The sequence below is a fragment of the Fonsecaea pedrosoi genome, assembly GCF_000835455.1.
Source record: "Fonsecaea pedrosoi CBS 271.37 unplaced genomic scaffold supercont1.2, whole genome shotgun sequence".
In the NCBI taxonomy this organism is placed as follows: Eukaryota; Fungi; Ascomycota; class Eurotiomycetes; order Chaetothyriales; family Herpotrichiellaceae; genus Fonsecaea; species Fonsecaea pedrosoi.
This window is the reverse complement of record NW_013550614.1, coordinates 5056776-5077202: the sequence shown is the minus strand read 5'-3', so window position 1 is coordinate 5077202 and position 20427 is coordinate 5056776. Positions and strand designations below refer to the sequence as shown.

The window sequence follows — 20427 nt, the reverse complement described above, 5'->3', positions numbered from 1 at the left end:
TTATTGAGTCGTCATGTCGTGTGAGTTGTTCTAGAATCACACAGATTCGATCTCACTAATCATTACCAGTGCCGCCAGAGGTCCGCGCGCGGTATACCACCATCATTGATTCGATCCTCGAAAGTGCGGATCTCACGACCATCACAACCAAGAAAATCCGGCAGGGGATACAGGATCAAGTCGAATACGACATTACACCGCAGAAGGTGGGTGCAGGTGCAGCACGCGGACAACATCCATAAACTGACAGTACGTAGAATGCGATCAGGGACTTGATCGGCGAGAGATTCGATCTCATCAATGAAAAGAGAAATGGCGAGACCACTGTGATCCCATCTGTCGAGACAGCCGAAGTAGTCGAACCTTTCGCTCAGACTAATGGTGTCCACCATTCTTCCGCACAATCCTCGAGCTCGCCAACCAAAAGAGAGGCAGAGAGTGAAGATATTTCGGATGTTATAGATGCACAACCTCCGAAGAAAAAGCAGAAATCTGTCATCGACGCAGATGCCGCATACGCTGCTCGTCTACAGGCCGAAGAAGACAAACTGGCGCGGCCCACTCGTGGTGGAGGGAACCGAAAGACAGCTCCTGTCAAGAAGAAGAAATGGTCGAAGAAGGACCGAGTGACTGGATCGGATGACTCGGACATCGATGGAGAGGAGCGCAAACAGAAACCCAAACGAGACACTGGTTTCCACGTACGTTATGGAGATATAATAGGGGTTGTACAAACACTAAGCAGACGCAGAAACCACTCAACCTTTCACAAGCACTGTCGAATCTATTCGACGGAGCAACGCAGGTGAGCATCTGGTTGCCGTACGATATGAGAATGCTAATCGCAAATAGCTGTCACGGCCGGAGACTACCAAACGCATATGGGCGTACATCAAAGCGAACGAACTTCAAGATCCCAGCGACAAGCGCTACATCATTTGCGATGCGAGGATGCGAGACGTTTTCAAGCAAGATAAGGTCCACATGTTCACCATGACCAAGTTGATCTCGCAGCAAATGTACAACCCTGATGAATGAAGACTTGATGGCACTTTTGGAAACATCATTTGGGCAAGGCTCAGGACATCAAGACTCCAACATTGCGTTGTTCCTCTGGAATTTATGAGCCAATTTGAGCGGCACACAGGATTTGGAGTGACGTTGGGCGTTCTGGTCCGTGTAGGGACGATTCGGTTTAGGACGGGTCAAAATCTCCAGAAGAGGTCGCATTTACTTACATTTTCAGTTATGAACGTAGGCCACGGTGGCCGACTGATGAAAGCCGATATGGGAATATCAGATAGAACGATTGAGCTGAGAGTTGACGGCATTCTAGCTCGTAACTCCGCATTTTGGAACTGGCAGTCAGGAGGGGCCAGCCTCGCTGACTAAAGCACTCCACAAACCTCTCGCTGCTTTCCCGCAATTTCGAGAGACATGCAAAGCGAATGACTCAGTGTGACTCGACAACGAACTGACCTATGCAGAATGAGGGAGACCAGCTCGTGATTTCCAGGTGGTTCTCTGTGACCAACCCTTAGTTTAACCCGTTTTGAGCGGTGCCTCCAAAGGATTTACCATACAAGTAAAGCGGTCAAAGAATGTGGCTTGATTGGTTGGTTCCTGAATGTTTGACTCCCTCCGGTCCTGACATAATTAACAACCAATTGTCACTACCCCACTCTTGTTCTCTCGAATTATTTTGGAGGCCAAATAGCTTGATGTTGGTCGCCGAAGATATTATTCCACGCAACGCAATCCACCGACCCTTACAGGGACTCCGTTCTGCGACGCCTCATAGCACCCTTGAAACCCACGCACGTTAACATGTCGAACTCCGCGACTGCCACCGAAGGAACCCCCTCCCCACGAGGAGCCCGCAGAGACGGGGGCAATCGCTCCAGTCAGCGCAATCGTGCTGGATCCTACGATCGGGACTCATTTGATAACCGAGGGAGAGGGGCTGGAAATCGAGGTTCTAGAGGTTCAAGAGGAGGCAGAGGAAGGGCTAGGGGACGTGGAAGAGACGCCACATCTTCAACACCACTATCTCTAAAATCTGCAGCAGACACGACGTCTGGGAGACCGCCCGGAGGCGGCTTCGGTGGTCGCCTGTCCGAAGCTGCCTCACAACTTGAAGGCGATTCAAGTGAACCTCATCCTCAAGAGAATGACAATGAATCTGGACCCGCAGAAGAAGGGGAGTTGTGCTTCATCTGCGCCAGTCCTATCGAGCATGTCTCTATTGCTCCGTGCAACCATCAAACATGTCACATTTGCTCCTTGAGGCTGAGGGCACTTTATAAGACACGAGCTTGTGCACACTGCAGAGTACGTCCTCCTTTGGCATGAACATCAAGCAGCAAACTGACCAGTGTGCAGACGGAGGCACCTTTTGTAATCTTTACCGACAATGCAGAGAAACGTTACGAGGACTTCAAAGATGCTGAATTTGCCAAGATCGACGACAATTTGGGAATCAAATACGAAAAAGATATCATCCTGGAAGACACCATACTGTTGCTTCGATATAACTGTCCAGATAAAGATTGTGATGTTGCGTGCCTAGGATGGCCGGATCTGCACCGTCATGTCAGGAGCAAGCATGGAAAGGTAATGTGTGATTTATGCACGAGAAACAAGAAAGTTTTCACCCATGAACACGACTTGTTCACGTTTGGCGAGTTGCGCAAGCACGAGAAGTTCGGCGACGATAACCCGGGAGCTGTCGACCAGTCTGGCTTTAAAGGACATCCTGAATGCGGTTTTTGCAAGCAACGATTCTATGGAGATGATGAACTTTATACTCACTGTCGAGAGAAACATGAGAGGTGTCACATTTGTGATAGACGGAACGGCGGGAGGAATCCGCAGTACTACCTCAACTACCAAGAACTCGAAAAACATTTTGCGGCGGACCATTTTGTCTGTCTTGATGCCGAATGTCAAGCCAACAAGACAAACGTCTTCGAGTCCGAAATGGACCTCAAGGCGCATCAGCTCGCCGAACACCCAAATGGACTTTCTAAGGATGCTCGTAGGGATGCTCGTCTTGTCGATCTGTCCGGTTTTGCTCTTCGAGAGCCCTACCAACCAGCTCGAAGAGGAGATCGAGCAAATCGCGGCACTGGAAGGGGTCGAGATCCAAATGCCGAACCACTACCAATATCAAGCGCTCAGCCACTTGGTCGTGCAGAGCTGGCCTATCAACGTCAACTGGCGATTCAAAGCTCTCAATCTGTCTCGAGCAGGAATTTTGGCGGCCAATTAACACAGACCACTCCCGTCACTCGCCGTCCGCCAGCGTCTCCACAACCGCCTTCATCATTACCCACTGTCGAGAATCTCAGCGTCGAAGATAGGTCCACACCAGCTCCAGCCCTTACTCCTCAAGAACAAGCACGAGCTTTACGACACCAAGCAGTAACTGACCGCGCCACTTCGCTTCTTAAGAACGATAAGACGAAGCTGTCACAGTTTCGGACCCATGTCTCGGCCTACCGCAGCGGCACTAGCTCTGCGAACAACCTCATTGATTCATTCTTCTCTCTGTTCGACTGTCCAAGTTCAGAACTGGGCAAGCTCGTCCGCGAGCTAGCAGATCTGTATGAAGATGAAACAAGGCGCCAGGATCTACTGCAGGCGTGGAATAACTGGCGCAGTATCAATGAAGATTACCCCAGCCTCCCCGGCCCAAGTGGCACTCTCCCAGGCGTCTCGACCGGGCCCGTAACTTCTGGCCGAAGGGTGTTAACATTAAAGAAAAGCACGGCCCAGTCCTCCCGCTCAGCGGTGTCAAGACAAGGTTCTTGGGGCAATGCCATAGCTCCGGGAATAAGTCAAGAACCATTTCCTGCCTTATCACGGGCAGCAGAGAAGAGCGCTCCGCGTGCTGGTACATCTCGAGCAACTCCTCCCGCGTGGACCACTACCTCCGCGTCCACAGCTACCACCACTACTCCAAGCGTCGTACGCCCGGGAGTACCAACGACAGCGTCCACGCTCCGTCAGAACACAAACACACGTAACCTCGCTCCTCCCCGACCCACAGAGGACGCCTTCCCCTCGTTGCCTGCTGCACCGAAACCAAACACTATGATGGCCGGCTTCAACACGCGGGGTTCAGTGAGATGGTTCGGGTCAGCTCCCGGATCAGGCACCACTACGCCGGTGAATCCTTGGGGAAACGGAGGGCTCGCGCCCACACCAGCACAAGCACAGGCATCTGGAGCTGCCAGTGCAGGTCGCCCGGAAGGAATCGGCGACAACATCGACGGTGGTGAAGGGGCTTCATCAGGGAGAAGAAAAGGAAAAAAGGGAAAAAAGGGAGAGACGTTATTTCATTTTGGATAGAAATCGTCAAAGAAAGCCCGAGGTAACAGGTTGATGAAGCAAAACGTCGCTGGCACGGCACGAGTTGTGGACCACCTTTCCGCATCAGGGGAAAGTGAGACAGAACACCAGGCACTTTGCTCACTGGTTTTTGTGATCGCCCAGGCGGAGTAGTGGAACACACTGGACGATTGTCAAGTCACCAAGGGAAATTCGTGGCGACAATATGAACAAATGAGAATGTATGTTCCATCTCAAGGCAGTACAAGCACGAGCGTCATATTGCAGGAACGAGATTCAAGGTTGAAATCCAGCTCTCACCCCAATCCTGTGTTCTTTGTTGTCTCAGCTGGCGCTTGGCTACCTGCATGTTCAGTCTGTAGCTCTAGCACAAGTGGATAGTTGATTGCATGTTTCTGTGTCAGTCCCTTGGTTCTTCGCCCAGTCAGCGGCCTTTCAATGACCCATCGCCTCGCCCTTGACGTACGGGGCGCACGTATAATCAACATCGTACTGAAGGTTGCCATTCCAGAACTCCCCGTCTCTCTCCAACTGATCCATTATTCTGATGGCACTCTTGACATCGGTGAATTCGATCGATACACAGCCATCTGGTGTGTAGCTGTACTCGACGACGTGTTGAGCATAAGGTGGCTTGATCTTGTATGGAATCATGTTGTAGGTGTATTCGTCTATGTTGCTGATGAGGATGATTCGGGATGCAGCAGCCTTGCCAAAAATCTTTCGTTCAAGCTCATCGTTTCGGGGATAGGTTGGATCTGTGGGCATCCAGCAGCGAACAGCAACTCCCTTTATCTTGAACCACTTCGAGTCAGTGGCTTCGCCTGGCACAGCTTCTTGATGTTTGATCATGTTGTGTGCAGATTCCTCATGATTGAAGACGACTCGAGCAGTCATGAAGGTTGTGACTTTACCGATGGGTGGAAATAGTTGGATGGACTCCAGGGAACCACCCTTGACAATACTCAGCACCTCCGGCAAGGTACTCGCGACTGGAATCTCGTCGATCATTACAGTGCGATAAGCGTCTGAGGTCCCAGCTGCGTCCTCGGGAAGGTAACGCACTGGATGGTCCATGAACGGGCTGTTTTGGCGCCAGGAAATCCCACATTCTCCGAGGGCTTGCCACTTTTTTTGCTCACTTTCAAAGACAGGATTGTCTCTGTTGATCAACCATTTCGGCTCCCCGCGAAGGTTGTCACCGACCTGTACCGTGATGCGACATTGTGACTGAGCTGCGGCAGGAGAAACCACCTTGTTGGCTAGCTGATCATCGTGATCACCAGTGAGAGACGACGATGGGCGAAGCGTGACATAGGACTCATTATTCGAGGGCTTACTTGGTGAGCCCTGAAGCAGGAACGCCTCACCCTTTGTTAGGCTTACACCGTTTGACTATGGACGGTTAGTAACTCTTGACGGTAGTAATATTGAACAGACCTTTTCCTCCAGGACCTGCGCCTTTGGATCAGGAGGTTTTTGCCCGTACTTTGCAATGAATGCCGCAGGCTGAGTCGTGAGTTAGTGTAAGCTTCCTACTCAAGATCAGCGACACGAGACTCACCAGCTCAAGGACGGGGTTTTGCGCAGTCTGCCATTATCAGTTGACACTCATCGAGGACGCTTGCATCTCACATCTCACTTACTAGAAGGCGAACTTGATTTATGCTGACCGTTGTAGCTTTCAGTTGTCGTTGAATATCATCTGAAGCGTTAACGGTGGTTTCCTCCTTTGATGCCTGCATGTTGCGCTTCGCTTCAACTTCTTCCTTCTCCATGACTTCTCCGACTGACTCTGGGGAGATATCGATGAGCTTGGCGATACCAGGACGACGTCTGGCAGGAGTCGCTGGGGGATTGCCGTCTTCTCCGTTGTCCTCAATCGAGAAGTGCTTGCGAAGAGTGCGCCGTAAAATAGAATCGGCAGAGTCGTCAAAAGTTGGCTTTTTCAGCAGGTCCAGATTGTAGAGCTGCGCATCATCAACGACATCGCCAGACGGAGGGACAGTCACATCAACAGCGTTCTCCTTGGCTGACACACAATTTCCGGAACGTTCTTCTCCTGCATGTTGTTCCATTTCTTTGCGCCCATGTCGACCCTTGGCGGCGTCTTTGACCTTCTGATATTCACGGTAAAACTCCCTTAAAGCTACCTCCTCGTCCTCCTCCGATGTCTCGGTCTTTTGCCGTTCCTTGGTAGTATCTCCATTACCCTTACTTGCGTTGTATTTGATTATGGCTCCTAGGGTGTTGATCGTGGTTGTCATGCTCGCAATCTGTCGTCTGCTTTTCTCGAGCTCATCTTCCACCTCAACGCGCTGCTTAATCTGTTCGACCAAAGCTGCTTTGGTCACATTGTGAGCTTGCTGTTCATTTGTGAGGGCCACAAATAACGTTTGACTGAAAGAAGTTGAGTCGGATGGGTTCTGGCTGGCGAACACCCCTGCTGCTGTGAACGTGGTGGATGTCGGATCCATCACTGGATTTGGACCCTGGGATGACAGCACTTCTGAGAACTGCACACAATCAGCAAAATTAAGACAAAGACAGCCAGGTCCTGAATACAACTCTGAATACACACTTACGTTCAAGCTGTTATTTTGTTGGTGTCGCCTCACGGTTGCACCAGGTTCCTGCTGTAACTGAATAACGGAGAGCTTCTTTGTCGGGCTTGCAGCACCCTCGACAGCAGAACGCAGAGCTGCAGGGCCAAGCCGCAGACGGGAGTCGCCAAGGTCGGGCTGGATGTGTTTGTTAAAGAAGTTTGCATCGGCCAGAGAGGATGTTGGGAGTGAAACAAACTTTCCAGGTGACGTGTCAGTGAAGGCATTGGGTTTGTCCGTTGAAGAGTCTGCCGCAAGAGGTGCTGCACCATGATACAGCCTCCGGCAAAGCTGCTGTTCAAGGTAGACCTTTGCTGAGTGGGTGAGGTTCGAAATATTGCTGACAGGATCGACAGGAGTGAACTTGAAGCTGCCCAGCTGCGACTGGTTGAGGTCTTGACGCTCCATTGGTGGATACTTGAAAAGCCGCTCAATTGTCTTGTTCAGGGCCATGGCAAGCTGCTGCTATGAAAGCGAAGACGAAGCACATGAGATGAGGAAAAAGAAGAGGATCGAGGGATAACACTCAACCCGATGAAGCCAGCATCTAGGCGAGCAGGTGCTGAGCACCAACCGGCAAGGTTCGAGAAATGTTGAGCGAACAGCGGAAAGAGCAGCCTTGTCCGCACAGCTTCATTATGTACTGCACCACCAAAAAAAAACTCTTGTCAACAAGAAGTCTTCACTTACCAGTACCTCCTCCCGCCCATCGAGGATAGTTTGAGTGATCTCCTTGCATCGAAAAACCCTCTGGCATCATCTCCTTTCTCAAAGCCACGTTTCGTCAAATTTCGTCAATTCAAGCCATGCCACTCGGTTGGAGCCATGGGGCATGAGGCTTCAGAACATCACCCTTCCTACTGCTTCCCAGCATTTGCAAGTGTATTGAGCCCGGTTGCCGCATTTGCTGCTCACAGCGAATCTGGCAGGGAAATATCAATGTCCTCGTAGATTGAACCCAACGAACTATCGCCTGCACCGGAAGCTCCCTCGTCTGCGAAACCAAAGCTAAAGGGAACCTCATACCCGAGAGACCAACCAAGCAGCTCATGAGCCAGCCTTCACGGGGTGACAGTGTCAAAAAGACAAGAGATGGTGGTGCAAATAAGATCGGGATTCTTCTCCAGAGACCGATGCTCAGATGTTCTGGAACTTGCGGTAAAGAACACCGGTTGCCCGTGTCCACAAATGCCGATGGTTTCACAAGACTTGCATGAGAAGATCAGGCGACGTGACACTGGGCCACCCTCCCGTTCAACCGAAAGTCGCTGAAGCACATGAGATCACCCCCTCGAGCGAATCATCTGTTCCACAACTGTCCATCTTCCGCCTAAATGGTTAAGCGGAGCGAGAGGTTACAAGCATCAGAGTCGCAGCGGCCTTGTTGCCCTGCAATGAATGTGGCAACATCGAGGGCGCTGACAAGCCCACATCGTCCACCCGGCGAATGACCGTTGGACTCCCGCCTTGCCTTGGCTGACAACATCCACCAGTCGCGGGGAGCTTCTTAAGCTTAGAAGCCAGTGAGTGCTTCATTCAGTATCTTCTAGCGCGTCTTGGGCGCGGGAAGCTTAGAATGACCTTGATGCTGTTTATCCCACGATCGACGTCAATGGCTGGTTCACATTTGGTTGGGTATCCACACAACGATCAACGCATATCCATCATCCACGTTCTTTTCCACCACGAGTCAACTGCTCCCAGCCGTCAATCACGGAACTAGAACCCCATGAGGAAGGACATCATGATGATTGCATCTCTCCTCTTTCTGAACCAGGATATCTACCCCGGACCGCCCCCTGCGGGTTGTCCATCGGTAAGCGGTCGCCCTCCGTTGCTCCAGATTAAAAATATCCTTTGGTACAATCTGTGCGACCCGACCTTCCCTTTCCTTTGGCATTTTGGACAAAATCGTCTATATATACCGTGTATCTGTTCCCGTCGTCTTCCTCCACACCAAGTTTCTGTTTGCAGCTCACGACCATGGAAAAAACCGATCCCAAGGTCTCCGATTCCGACGATGCTCGTTCTCCTTCAGAGAATGAGAAACATGTCGAAAGCGGTGTTCCCGTTGATGTCATCGCCGTGCCAGATCCAGATGAAGGTCTGAGTGAAGAAGAGCGAAAGCGTATTGTATGCAATAAATGATCCTGCCGACTGACAGATGAACTGATAGTCTAAAGGACCGTAAACTGCTCTGGAAACTCGACATCCAGCTAATCCCATGGCTTTGCTTACTCTACCTGATTTCCTTCTTGGATCGAACCAATATTGGAAACGCCAAGATCGACGGGCTTCAAGAAGACTTGGACCTGACCAACAACGAATACAATGATACCTTGACCATCTTCTTCATCTCGTATTCGCTGTTCGAGCCTCTGACACAGATTTTGTTGAAACGATTCCGGCCCTCTATTTTCCTCCCTACTATCATGATTCTATGGGGTAAGTAGGCTGGATCTAGGCAAAGATTCATTGTCTCCATTGTCTCCGTTGTCTTTCGGGGGTCCGTTCCAATTTGAGCCCTACTGATCAAAATTCTCAATCTCCAGGTATCTGTATGACCACAATGGGTCTCGTTCACAACTTTTCCGGTCTCATGGCAGCGCGATGGTTCCTCGGGTTAACTGAAGCTGGCCTTTTCCCTGGTAAACCAAATGCTCGAGTTGCTCAAGATTCTCTCTGACCTCACAACAGGCGTCAATTACTACCTATCCTGTTGGTACAAGCGCTCTGAGTTCGGTATTCGAGCGGCCGTCTTCTTCTCGGCGGCAGCCCTCGCTGGTTCATTTGGCGGCTTGTTAGCTGCAGCTATTGTCCAGATGGATGGCGTCGGAGGCAAGCCGGGCTGGGCATGGATCTTTATCCTTGAAGGTCTTGCAACGATCATCGTTGCTGGACTGTCATATTTCATGGCAAGTTTCATGGCGTCAGTCTAAGGAGGACGCTCACAGCTGATACATTGTAGGTCCACGACTTCCCCGACGAAGCCAAATTTCTCAGCGACGATGATCGGCGTCGAGTGATCCGGCGCCTAAAACTTGACAAACAATCCAGCGCCGAGCATGAAGAATTCAAGATGCAGTATTTCTGGGCCGCGACCAAAGACTGGAAGACCTGGACTGGTGCCCTTATATACATGGGCTGTGACGGCGCGCTCTATGCATTTTCTCTCTTTCTGCCCACAATTATTCAGCAAATGGGTTACAAGAGTATACACGCGCAATTGCTTAGCGTTCCACCTTATGCTGTGGCCGCGGTGGTTACGATTACTGTCGGGTTTGTTGCGGATCGGACCGGGAAGAGAGGTTTGTCTCCTTTTTTCCTACTGTCTGTGTCCATTCTCCACTGAGAGGCCCTTTCGCTGACGCTACAATCAGGCTACTGCAATATGGTCATGTCCTTGTTCGGCATAGTAGGTTTCGCCATGCTTCTGGGCTCGGGAGTACCGCACGTTCAATACGCGGGCACTTTCTTGGGCGCTATGGGAATATACCCGTGCATTCCGAATACGATCACTTGGACGGCGAACAACGTCGAAGGGGTATACAAACGAGGAATTGCCTTGGGATTCGTAATTGGATGGGGTAACCTGAACGGTATGTGAAATGGCATCCCCGCCAATTTCCCTCTGCACATTGGATCCTCTGTCTCCCTCTACAGAGGTATCCCAGAGCGTTCCTATCTCGCCCCACAGTATTGAGAGTTGCTTCAAGGTACAAATTCTGACAACGTTGGATAGGAATTATGTCTAGCAACGTCTACCGTGCAGAAGACAAGCCGCGATTCAAGCCAGGCCACGCCGTGGTTCTCGTCTACGAAGCTCTCTTTCTTCTAGGCGGCAGCATCCTTCAGCATATCCTATTGAGAAGAGAGAATGCCAAGCGCAGGGCGGGCGAAAGAGATGTGTGGATACAGGGCAAGAACGAGGAGGAGATTGATAAGTTAGGGGACCTGAGGCCAGATTTCATCTACACTCTTTAAAAGCACAGGCGGAGCCGGTTGAGGTAACAGAGGGGTTTTGATGAGAACTTTGCGGGGTAGCAAGAAGAGGGCAACTTCGAGTGTCGTGTGAGCAGGAGGGACACCAGTACACCATTTGTTGCGAGCGAAGATTTGGATCAGCGAAGGATACTATCCAGAGGACCATCCGAGCGCGATTCGGGTTCTGCTCCAGGAGGGTAAACGGAACAAACTGTGCCAGGGCAGGTATTGCCATGACAAGCAACCACAAAGCGAGTACCAGCAATCTCCAGCATGTAGTTAAGAATAGCATTTCCGTGCTCGGAACCCGTTTTTTAGTTCTCTCACGTTGCGCCCGGCGGAACGGCTCTATTGGTGGTGCAACGGGATGTGCTTTAGCTAGGAAACCCTTCTGCGGCACGCAAGTATGCACCTATGTACATAGATAGCACGAACCGCCATGGCTTATTCAGGAAACTCGATCTTGTTGTTCTTAAGAGAGTGGCGGAACCGGAACGGGCCGCATGATCCAGCCAGCCTTGCCCATCAATGTGCGATCAACACCCATTCTGGGCACTACACTCCATCTCTCATCTCCATTGCGCCACAGGTCGGTCACCACAACAATCCACGGCATGGACACGATTCTCTCTCTCTCTCTCTCTCTATCGAGTAGGTGGTTCATGACAACGTGATAGTCTTTCCTTCTTGCTGCGGACGGTTGCAAAACACAATCTGCAAGGTCCCGAGTTTGTTTTGTCGGCACTGTTTCAACCAATCATTACATCACTTCGTAGTCGTCTCTTCGTGCCATGTGAACCCGTATCAGGACCAATTCGTGGGTTCGTTGCTCTTTGATCTCACGCGTGGTGAATCTATGCGGGGTGGTGACTTGGACTTTCGGCCTGGGTGAGGGGAGTTGCTGATGCTGCAACAAGTTGTTAGCCATCAGCTTCCCCATATCTGGCCCAGGTGTAATGGTGTAAGGTGGAATCACACTTGACAAGGCACAAGGCAGAACATGGCTAGGACTTACGATCTTCTTCTCTCGCCCTCTCTGCGGAACTCCTCGATGATGGATAGCATCTCCTTCCTGCCGGCCGAAGCATCAACCCTTCTGTCACCCAGACTCATGCTAACCTTCGCATCTGTTCTGACCATCAGAAGTCTCTTGAGAAGTAGATGCCTCATGTTAAGACAGACAAACACCCCACAATCGCTCGAGTTATCCTGCAAGGGCGAGTCGGTCAATTGGATGAACCGAAGAGGTTTGTTGATCAATCGAGAGAGCTTTTGGGTAACGTAGTGCGCCTCATGCTGGTTGCCGGGGGGCATGCTGTCATAATGGAAGGCGACGCCATCGACAATGGAGACCAACAGCAGTGACCAATGAGTGCCGCCTTCAGCAATGGAGGCTGAGTGGTTGTCGTTGATGGGGAGGAAGATATGTGAGACGTTGGTGAAGTCGGGGAGAGCGTCCTAGAAGGCAGTTCAGCATGATGAAAGAGACCGCAAGGAGATGAAAGGCCAACGGTAGAAATACCTTGATCGTCCGAGGATCTGGGGTCTGCATGAGCATGAAGGACATGGTGGGGCGGAGGAGGACAATATGCGAATGTTTGTAGTGAGTGAGGTACTCTCGCTCCAGATACCTTGTAGGGAATGCTCGTTAGGTCTTATATCTCTCTCAGGTGAAGTGTGGAATGTGCCTACTCTTCCCAAAATGAGATGACCTGTACAGATACCAAAGTCGTCAGCCTGACCAGCCTCAGTATCGTTGTGAGGGATATCATCATACATTGTCCGTCAACCAGTCATTCTTCAACACTGATATGTCTTCTCTTGTCACTGTATCCTCTCTCTGTCTCAGTATAATGTTCTCTGCCATGGAAAACCCCTGTCGGGGACAGGTTTGGGGACGAAGGGATACCGACATCGGACATCGTAGTCTGTTTGACTAGGGTCAGCATGGAATATGTGAGGGAGATCGGAATTCACCCACAGCTCAAGTACGCATCTTCAGGGGCAAGCTTCATGTTAAAAAGGTGTCAGTCAGCTCATACAACCACTACTCGCTGTGACGCTTTTGAGGAGCGGCAACGACATGCTGCCATGGTGGGGGTTGAGACCGCGCACGAGTGCGAAGCAGGATGTCTTTGTCTGTGCACCTACCGATCTGCCAAATGCTCGGCTCATTCGCCCTCCAAATGGATGGAGATCAGGCATCGTGGTCGACCTTTCGGTTGTCTGCGCAAGGCGTACCAAGGAGCGAATAAAGGTCGTGCGAGAAGAGTGAGACTGCAGAGGCGGAATGGATGAGAGCTTCGCCGCGCTCACCAGTCAGTGCCAGCTTGATGATGGTTCATACTGAAGCCAAGGCAGGGACAAATAAAAGGGTCTATATAGTGACTCCAACAAAGGCCTTGCGCATTGAGCGCCTCTCGCGGTCAAAATGTTTGTTCAGCGACGAGGAGTGTAGCCCCGTTCCACCACCTTCTGCACAGTCCCTTGTAGACGTGTGTGCAGATTGGTTATACGTCACCTCCGACTGCACAGCCACCACAGCCTCAACCTCGCAGGCTCCCGCACCCAAAAAATCCAGCCCATGCTCATACGTCGTTTACGAAGAGTTCATACAGTCTATTTGGGACGGAGCAAGCAGGCTGTCGGCATCTTTCAAACTGTGCTTTTCATATTCTCTCTTCGGTGCAGAGCGTGTCCAACTCCAAGGTTCCCTCAACCCTGGCAACCACAGCTGCCTTCCATCAAGTCATGGCCTATTTTCCGGTAATACTGTACAATTGCTCCCCGCCTTTTTGCTTTTGTGGTACATGTGAACACCGACCGCCCCTTGGAACCGCTCGAACGCTAGAAAGACAAACAAACTAGAAGAAAGAAAAGCCCATCCTTGACCCAGGCCAAAACCGGAACTCGTCAAGCCACGCCCCGTATCTGTTAAAATACACAAGCATGTTCTTATAGAGGTCGCAGATGGTCTCTCATGAGGCATGAATACCGGCCTGCATGCATTGAGTGAATGATCCATGTATGCTCTGAGTCGCTTTATCCAAGATCCTGCCCTGAGATAGAAAACTGTATACCTCCATCACCATTTCATGTCGCCAATTTCGCGAAATGTTTGTTCCAGATCCAGCCAATCTCTCTCGTGGGATCGTCTTGATTGATCGCCAACCACAGTTCTCCGTGTTCGGCAATGATGTCAAATATCTCCCCAATCACATATGTGAGGTAGCGAAATCCGCCTTGTTGTCGTGAGCGGTCGATGTTGAACTCGTAGACACTAGCCGCGGTGAATAGGACGCCAGGCTCTCGGCGTGGCTCTGGATCCACAGGTGCTGTCTCTGTTTCCGGCTCCGGGTACTCTTCCATGGGCATTGCGGAAGAGAACACACTGGCTCCACTTGTGACTGGTAGATGAGGTTGTGACTGACTTGGCCCTGGAGTTGCGGAGTAGAATGTAGATGACGATGCATGTCGTACCGCCATGGGAGACTCAGTCAACAATTCACCAAGTGATGGAGATGGAGCTTCAAAGCTCAACCGGGGAGCCGGTTGGGCGCTGTCTACGGAGAGTCCTGGACTAGTCCCTGGTCGAGATATATTCGTGCTGTTGACGGTATGAAGAGACGCAGATACACCACGACTTCCTGCCTCGGGTGTTTTTGGAATTCGACCAGATGCAGCTGAGCCGGTCCGAATGCGCCCATTTGCAAATGTGGAGGAACTCCATTCCGTGTGGTCGTCACTTTGAGAACTCATCGGTCCCCCACTGTTCCGGTGATAGTAGTCCTTCAATGGCACCGGGGGTATCTCTTCGGAAGTTGACACAGACCGCTTCGGTGCGCTGTTCCATGACGGTTGACGGGGGGACTCATCGCCCATCAAGGTTGACCCTGGCGTTAAGAACGAAACCATGTTCACGGCCTCTGCCAGCAATGACCCATTGCAGATGCTCAGGGACAATGCAGTGGCTTCTTGGAAATCAAAGTCTTCTTGCCAGTCTTTGACAATATCGGCCTTTTCCAGTTTGTCCAAGGGTATCTCCATTGCAGCCGAGAACTTTTGCCGGCACATTGCCAACCAATTCAGATGCAGCTGAACAAGATTGGCCTGACAAGTGTGAACAAGATCAGCCGTTGATCGGAGAAGTCGCTTCATTCTCTCTTTTGCTTCGAGGTTCAGAGCCTCCCACTGCTCCATGCGCTCAGTCATCTTCTTATCGATCTTTTCTCCTCTGTCTTTCTTGTTTTTGAATTGATTATAGTCCAGAAGTCGCTTGTCCCGCTTTTGAATCAGTCCTTTAGAATCTGACCTAAACCTGTCAAGCATTGTGGCTGTCTTTTCCATGGGCTGGACAACACGCCTTGTGACTTGCTCATTGTGGTCGGGAAGTGCAATTGAATTGACGCCACGAACGACAATAGCAAATTGTCGAAGTTTGCTCTCGGCTTGTGCGTGGTTCGTGTGCCCAACATCGACCCATGCCTCAGCAGCGGCTGCTAACTCACACAGGCGATTGACCCACTTGGTAATCTCTTCAATATAGCCTTGGCAATCCTTGGTGACCAAGAAAAGATGTGCAATGTTGTTATCATAGCTGATCTTGAGTTTGGTATACTCTGGATCTTCGTGCATTTCATTGATGCCCACGTGTTGCCTTAGCTTTTCTGCGCGTCGACCAAACGCCTTAGTCAAACCATTCCGTACATCAGACTCTTTCCGCTTGCGGTTGAGTACCTGATCGACAAGCTCGGTATGTTTCTTGACTTCGTTGATCCGCACATTGACCTCGGTCACCTCAGCTACTGCTCTTCGGATGCATTCAACGTCGGGATGAGCATTGGGGGTTGCATCTAGCAGCTGATTGAGTAAGAGGGGATACTTGGTGATACGCTGTATTGGTTTGACAAGAAGTGCGTCCAAACTCCAAGCGTTGGTGATGTCGCTTGAATTCTCGCTGCATTCTTTGAGCCATTCTCGTACAGCGGCCGACGACTGCAGTGCCTCCAACCTCTTGTTAGCAGCATGTCGAGTTCGAATGTAATCGGTATATACTTTCTCCATATCGTTCATCGACGCTTCAAACGCAGTGCCCACCCGTGTAAGCTCGTCTCGCTCAAAGTCGGTCAGCTCACCAGTACCATCAATAGATGCTGCAGAGCTTTGTACTGTGGAGGCACGGTTACCGTCTTTTCGTCGATCAGATCTTTCCATGATGTAAGCCGGTCTGACAACCTGCTTCAGATAGGCGAGAAAATCTTTGGAAAACTGTTGTACCAGATCTACATTGCCAAATATAATCTTGATATCCTCTTCATTCATGGCAGCAATTGCAGTTTGTTTATAGATATCGCAGAGGACTCTCATGTCTCTTTCGTATGTATACTCGGTATCCACCAGCTCTTTGAGAACGTGTCTTCTTTGTTTCAGGCGACGTTGCTCGGGACTTTGCTCTTCCATAGATGGCCTGTTATCGTTGGAGATGGTATGTATCGTCTGTTGGTCTATACTTGATCTGGTAGACATCTGAGATAATGCTGTGAGCGGCCGAGCCGGTGGAGCCGTTTGAGGCATGGCTGGTCTTATACCAGTGGGGGCAGACCAGGCAGTCTGTTCAACAGTAGGCAGTTTTGTCACTGGAGGAGGTGGTGGAGAGTGGGATGGAGGGCGTGGAATATGATTCCTTTCAACCGAAACCGGTAGAAAACCGTCTGGCGCCTGCTCAAGTTGGTTTTCCTCGACACCTTGATGACTTTCGGTCGTTGACATTCCAGATCCCGCTTCAGTAGGCGTTTCGTGAGCCAGAGCAGATGGCTGCCTTTCTTCAGTCGGTGATTTCAGAGCAAACTGCATCCAATCACCGACTGATGGCGACGTCTCGGCCCAGTCTTCTGCACTATCCAAACTGGATTTGTATCGATGATGAGTTCGATAGCTCGAAGGTGGTAAGGAGGGTGGCGGTGGGGTGACATGGCTCGAAGCGTGAATATCTGGAGAGTCAGTGGGATTCTCATCCCGCTCTTCAGTCGTGTCATGGCCAGCATACGGGTTTGCTTCGACGTGAAAAGACTCGGCTGATTGCGGACGTGAAGATTCGAGTTGGTTCCACTGACGAGTGTACTCTTCAAGTTCTTCCAGACATAACCGCTGCACTTTCTCCTCATCGACATTCTCTGCGCTAGCTAAATCTGGGGAGGTTTGTATGATGCGATGATAAATATCATCCACGAGTTGCTGATCGACCACCCCCGACGACGTTTGTTGTTGGAGAACTTTGTTCACTATTGTATAAGCGTCGCTTGCATGGTGCTCTCCATTCGAGCCATCTTCAACACTGAGATGATCTGACACTGAGTGTGAATGCTCCACATGAGTGATCTCTTCTTCATGTTGGTTCTCTCGTGATCGAACGACGGGAGCAGGTTCCTCACCTGCCTCAGATTCAAATATGTCTTCTATGGATGATGTCCACGAGTTCCTTCCGTCGCTTTGCGGGTCTGTGTGCTCCAACTGGGGCATCGATACTAGGTGTGCATAACCTTTTTCTACAGCCTCATCGTCGTCGAGGTAGGTCGTTTCGCGAAGCATCAGATGAACAGATACCTGATCGGCGTGATCGGAAGCCCCCCCAGACGCTTGAGAAGCGGAGGATAGGGGCGAGGTAGACTCCCGACTCCGAAGCGCACTGATTTGGCTGTAAAGGGATTGAGGTTGCCCAGGAGTCTGGAGTCGCGAGGAATCCGTTTGCGGCTCAGCATCAATCATGGTGGCTTCAGTGGCCACAGTGCCCTCTGTGATCGCCGATTGAGGCTCGTGATCGTCACGTGTAGGTTGTAAGTGTGTGTTCAGGCTAAAAGGAATAGTGCTGAAGCCAGCCTCAGCATGACCAAGCGTAGGCGAGTCTACCTCAACGCATGAAGACTGTATGTTTCCTTCAACAACCTTTAAGGCGGTTTGGGTAAATGCCCGTTGATCCCGTGCACCCTCTTCATTGCCACTGTAGAATGCGTGCTCCTCGGCCGTTTCTATAGGAGCTTCGTTCACAACGACAGCAGGAATCTCAAGTGTTTCTTGACGTTGGTCGGATCCATCAGAATCATCGAAGGAAGGTGTCATACTGTCTACACGGCTGATTGAATTGTCAAGATTCTCTGTGTTTCCACCTTTCAAATCTTGTCCTTCTCGAGACCGGCTCAAAGCCTGAGTGATTTTAAGTCGGCGAGCCTTCAGATCGATATCACTCAGTTCTGGCGGCCTCTGTCGTCTGAAAGCTTTACTGTCACTTTGTTGTTTGGCCATGGTCTGGAATTTTTCTGCCATCTTTGCACGAGACGCTGCGGTCGTGGCAGATGACACGGGTAGTCTCGGTCTCGAGCTTCTGAGGGGCGGGGAGACCTTCGGCGGAGGGGCGATGATATTCGCCCGAAGAGAAGGACTCTTTTCACCATTTGCCGTGGCAGTAAGGCGTCCACGGTTATTGGGGCTTTTTATTTGCACCGGAGATCGTGGCTGTCGCTTGGGGCTGTCCTGCTGTCGCTCTCCTGACGGAGAATGCCTTGTTTCATTCGGTCCCGTTTCTAGAGCCCGAAAAGGGAGCTGCTGGTGGGGGATAACAGCGGGACGGCTTGTGGGCGAAATCGCTGCAGAGTCCGATGCAATACGTTGGTGCCTTGTGCTTAAAGGAATCCGTGATTGTGCATTCGACTTCGAGGATGATTCTGCCGCGTGTCTATTACTGCTACCCTGAGGTCGGGAAGACGGCGTTTGATCTCCTCGCAAGAAAGCCTTGGACGGTGGTCCAGAAATATCGCTATTTGCTCGCCGGTGTGAAGGTCGGGATTGGGAATGGCCTTTATAAGCAGTGACAGAAGTGGGGGAGTGCATGGCCGGAGGTGCGATTGGAGGTGCTGCTGGTTGAGTATGGCCGCGGCTCGTTGAAAACATCGGGTTAGGGCTATGCATTGGCGATCCTTCCGAGCCTCGTCGCCGACGAGCATTGTAAATGCCGTAGCCTAGTGCAGCAGGAAGATTGGCTGCAGAGGAGGGAACCTCACCAAACAACAATTGCCGCCCAGTGGCCGGGACTTCGGGATTGCTGGCTACTTGACTCAATCCACTGGCCGAGGATGTATCTCTCGAGTGAGTAGACTTCTCATTCGCACCGGATCTGAATCCGAGTGCACTCCCTGCCCTCCTTGAAGTCTCCGAGACTCTTGATGACGGTCGCTTGACTTGAGGGTGATAAGAATGGGAGGTCTCCACAGAGCCATATGGCATTGGGCTTGCGGTTCTCGAGGCGGGTCGGGATACTTGCTGCGTGGGCAATGGTGGAACATCGTCAGGCGAAGCATCAAACCGAGCCACCAGGTCTTTGAAGGAAGCCTTTCTTGACTTCAGTGTATTGGGTACTGGTCCAGAAGATTTGGTGTGCCTGCCATCGTACGTACCATTAGGCAAAGTCTGGGTATTTAAGGATAATTTTCGAACACCACTTGAGCCCCTGGCCATCCTGTCGTCAGTGCTGAAGCTGGATTTTCGAGCCGTGACGGGTGGCTCTTCTGCTCGTTCAATTGGGTCTGGTCGTATGGCTTCCTGGTGCAAGGCGACAAGTGATGAGTGTGCAAAGGGATCCTGATACTGGCGGTAAAAATCATGTGGGTCATTCTGGATATCCTCATTGCGAACAGAATCCAGCCTTGAGGCCGATCCTGAAGGGTTGGAGAGGGATGACGTCCTAGAACGCTGGATCGCAGGTTGCGATGGGGAGTATGCTGTGGATGGGAGATAGACCAGTGATCGGTTAGGTGACTGGAGTTGTGAGCCGGTATTTCTGATCTGATCTGGCAAGTTTGTCTGCGACTGAGAAGATTGACGCCGGTGGTGAGCTGCGTAGTAGTTGCTCTGATTCGACACCGCTGAAGGCATGTTGAGAAGGCCCAAGTCAGGGAGAGACCTTCCTTCTTGGACGGTGATGGTGAGTACTACGGCGCGGAGGCATGACCCAGGCCAGACATGGTCAATTTATTGCAACCTTCTCTTTTGCTCTTCGTCTTGTCGCTAAGGTGTATTCCAACGATTCCTCCTCTTGTGCAAGGCCTCCTCCACAGACACAGGTCGTTCAATGATCCTTCACCCGAGTGTTCAGGAGGCGGAACAGCCTCCGTATTTACCGATACTTTCACCAGGGAGTCTCTGGGCTCAGTCGATAGGAAGAAATCGTCAACTATCTTGGTGGCTAGGAGGCGACGACAAGTCGTGGTGGATTGTTTGTGGTCGTTTCTTGTTCGGTTGACCGCCGGGAACGGGGTGCGCAGGGACGTCTAACGTCTTGATTGCTGCTCCAACAAGGTCCGAGAGATGTCACGATCGCCCTCAGGTAGACTAGGAATACGACAAGAATCAATACAAGAGGAAAGTCTATGTTGGAGTGAACAGAGATGGCATGATCAGGCTGCGGTCCACGGTCACGCAAGAGATATGATGGTAC

At 51.2% G+C, this 20427-nt stretch overlaps 6 protein-coding genes across 6 annotated transcripts; 3 read left to right on the top strand and 3 right to left on the bottom strand.

The window, feature by feature from the left end:
* Window positions 1-13: 13 nt before the first annotated feature.
* Window positions 14-1038, top strand: Z517_03814 (uncharacterized protein; the record flags this gene model as incomplete). Its single annotated transcript, XM_013432918.1, has 5 exons — window positions 14-20; window positions 70-206; window positions 258-701; window positions 752-805; window positions 853-1038. The coding sequence occupies 5 exons, from the start codon at window positions 14-16 to the stop codon at window positions 1036-1038; spliced, it is 828 nt and encodes a 275-aa protein (XP_013288372.1).
* Window positions 1039-1827: 789 nt separating this feature from the next.
* Z517_03813 (uncharacterized protein) lies at window positions 1828-4353 on the top strand (the record flags this gene model as incomplete). Its single annotated transcript, XM_013432917.1, has 2 exons — window positions 1828-2331; window positions 2383-4353. The coding sequence occupies 2 exons, from the start codon at window positions 1828-1830 to the stop codon at window positions 4351-4353; spliced, it is 2475 nt and encodes an 824-aa protein (XP_013288371.1).
* A 435-nt stretch (window positions 4354-4788) lies between these two features.
* Z517_03812 (uncharacterized protein) lies at window positions 4789-7409 on the bottom strand (the record flags this gene model as incomplete). The annotated part of the gene is made up of 5 exons (XM_013432916.1): window positions 4789-5748; window positions 5794-5862; window positions 5918-5944; window positions 6000-6869; window positions 6939-7409. The coding sequence occupies 5 exons, from the start codon at window positions 7407-7409 to the stop codon at window positions 4789-4791; spliced, it is 2397 nt and encodes a 798-aa protein (XP_013288370.1).
* A 1530-nt stretch (window positions 7410-8939) lies between these two features.
* On the top strand, window positions 8940-10940 carry Z517_03811 (uncharacterized protein; the record flags this gene model as incomplete). The annotated part of the gene is made up of 7 exons (XM_013432915.1): window positions 8940-9089; window positions 9140-9401; window positions 9509-9604; window positions 9654-9889; window positions 9925-10264; window positions 10337-10555; window positions 10699-10940. The coding sequence occupies 7 exons, from the start codon at window positions 8940-8942 to the stop codon at window positions 10938-10940; spliced, it is 1545 nt and encodes a 514-aa protein (XP_013288369.1).
* Window positions 10941-11951: 1011 nt separating this feature from the next.
* Z517_03810 (uncharacterized protein) lies at window positions 11952-12507 on the bottom strand (the record flags this gene model as incomplete). Its single annotated transcript, XM_013432914.1, has 2 exons — window positions 11952-12398; window positions 12463-12507. The coding sequence occupies 2 exons, from the start codon at window positions 12505-12507 to the stop codon at window positions 11952-11954; spliced, it is 492 nt and encodes a 163-aa protein (XP_013288368.1).
* Window positions 12508-14033: 1526 nt separating this feature from the next.
* Window positions 14034-19865, bottom strand: Z517_03809 (uncharacterized protein; the record flags this gene model as incomplete). The annotated part of the gene is made up of 1 exon (XM_013432913.1): window positions 14034-19865. One exon carries the CDS (start codon window positions 19863-19865, stop codon window positions 14034-14036), a length of 5832 nt encoding a protein of 1943 aa, XP_013288367.1.
* Window positions 19866-20427: the final 562 nt, after the last annotated feature.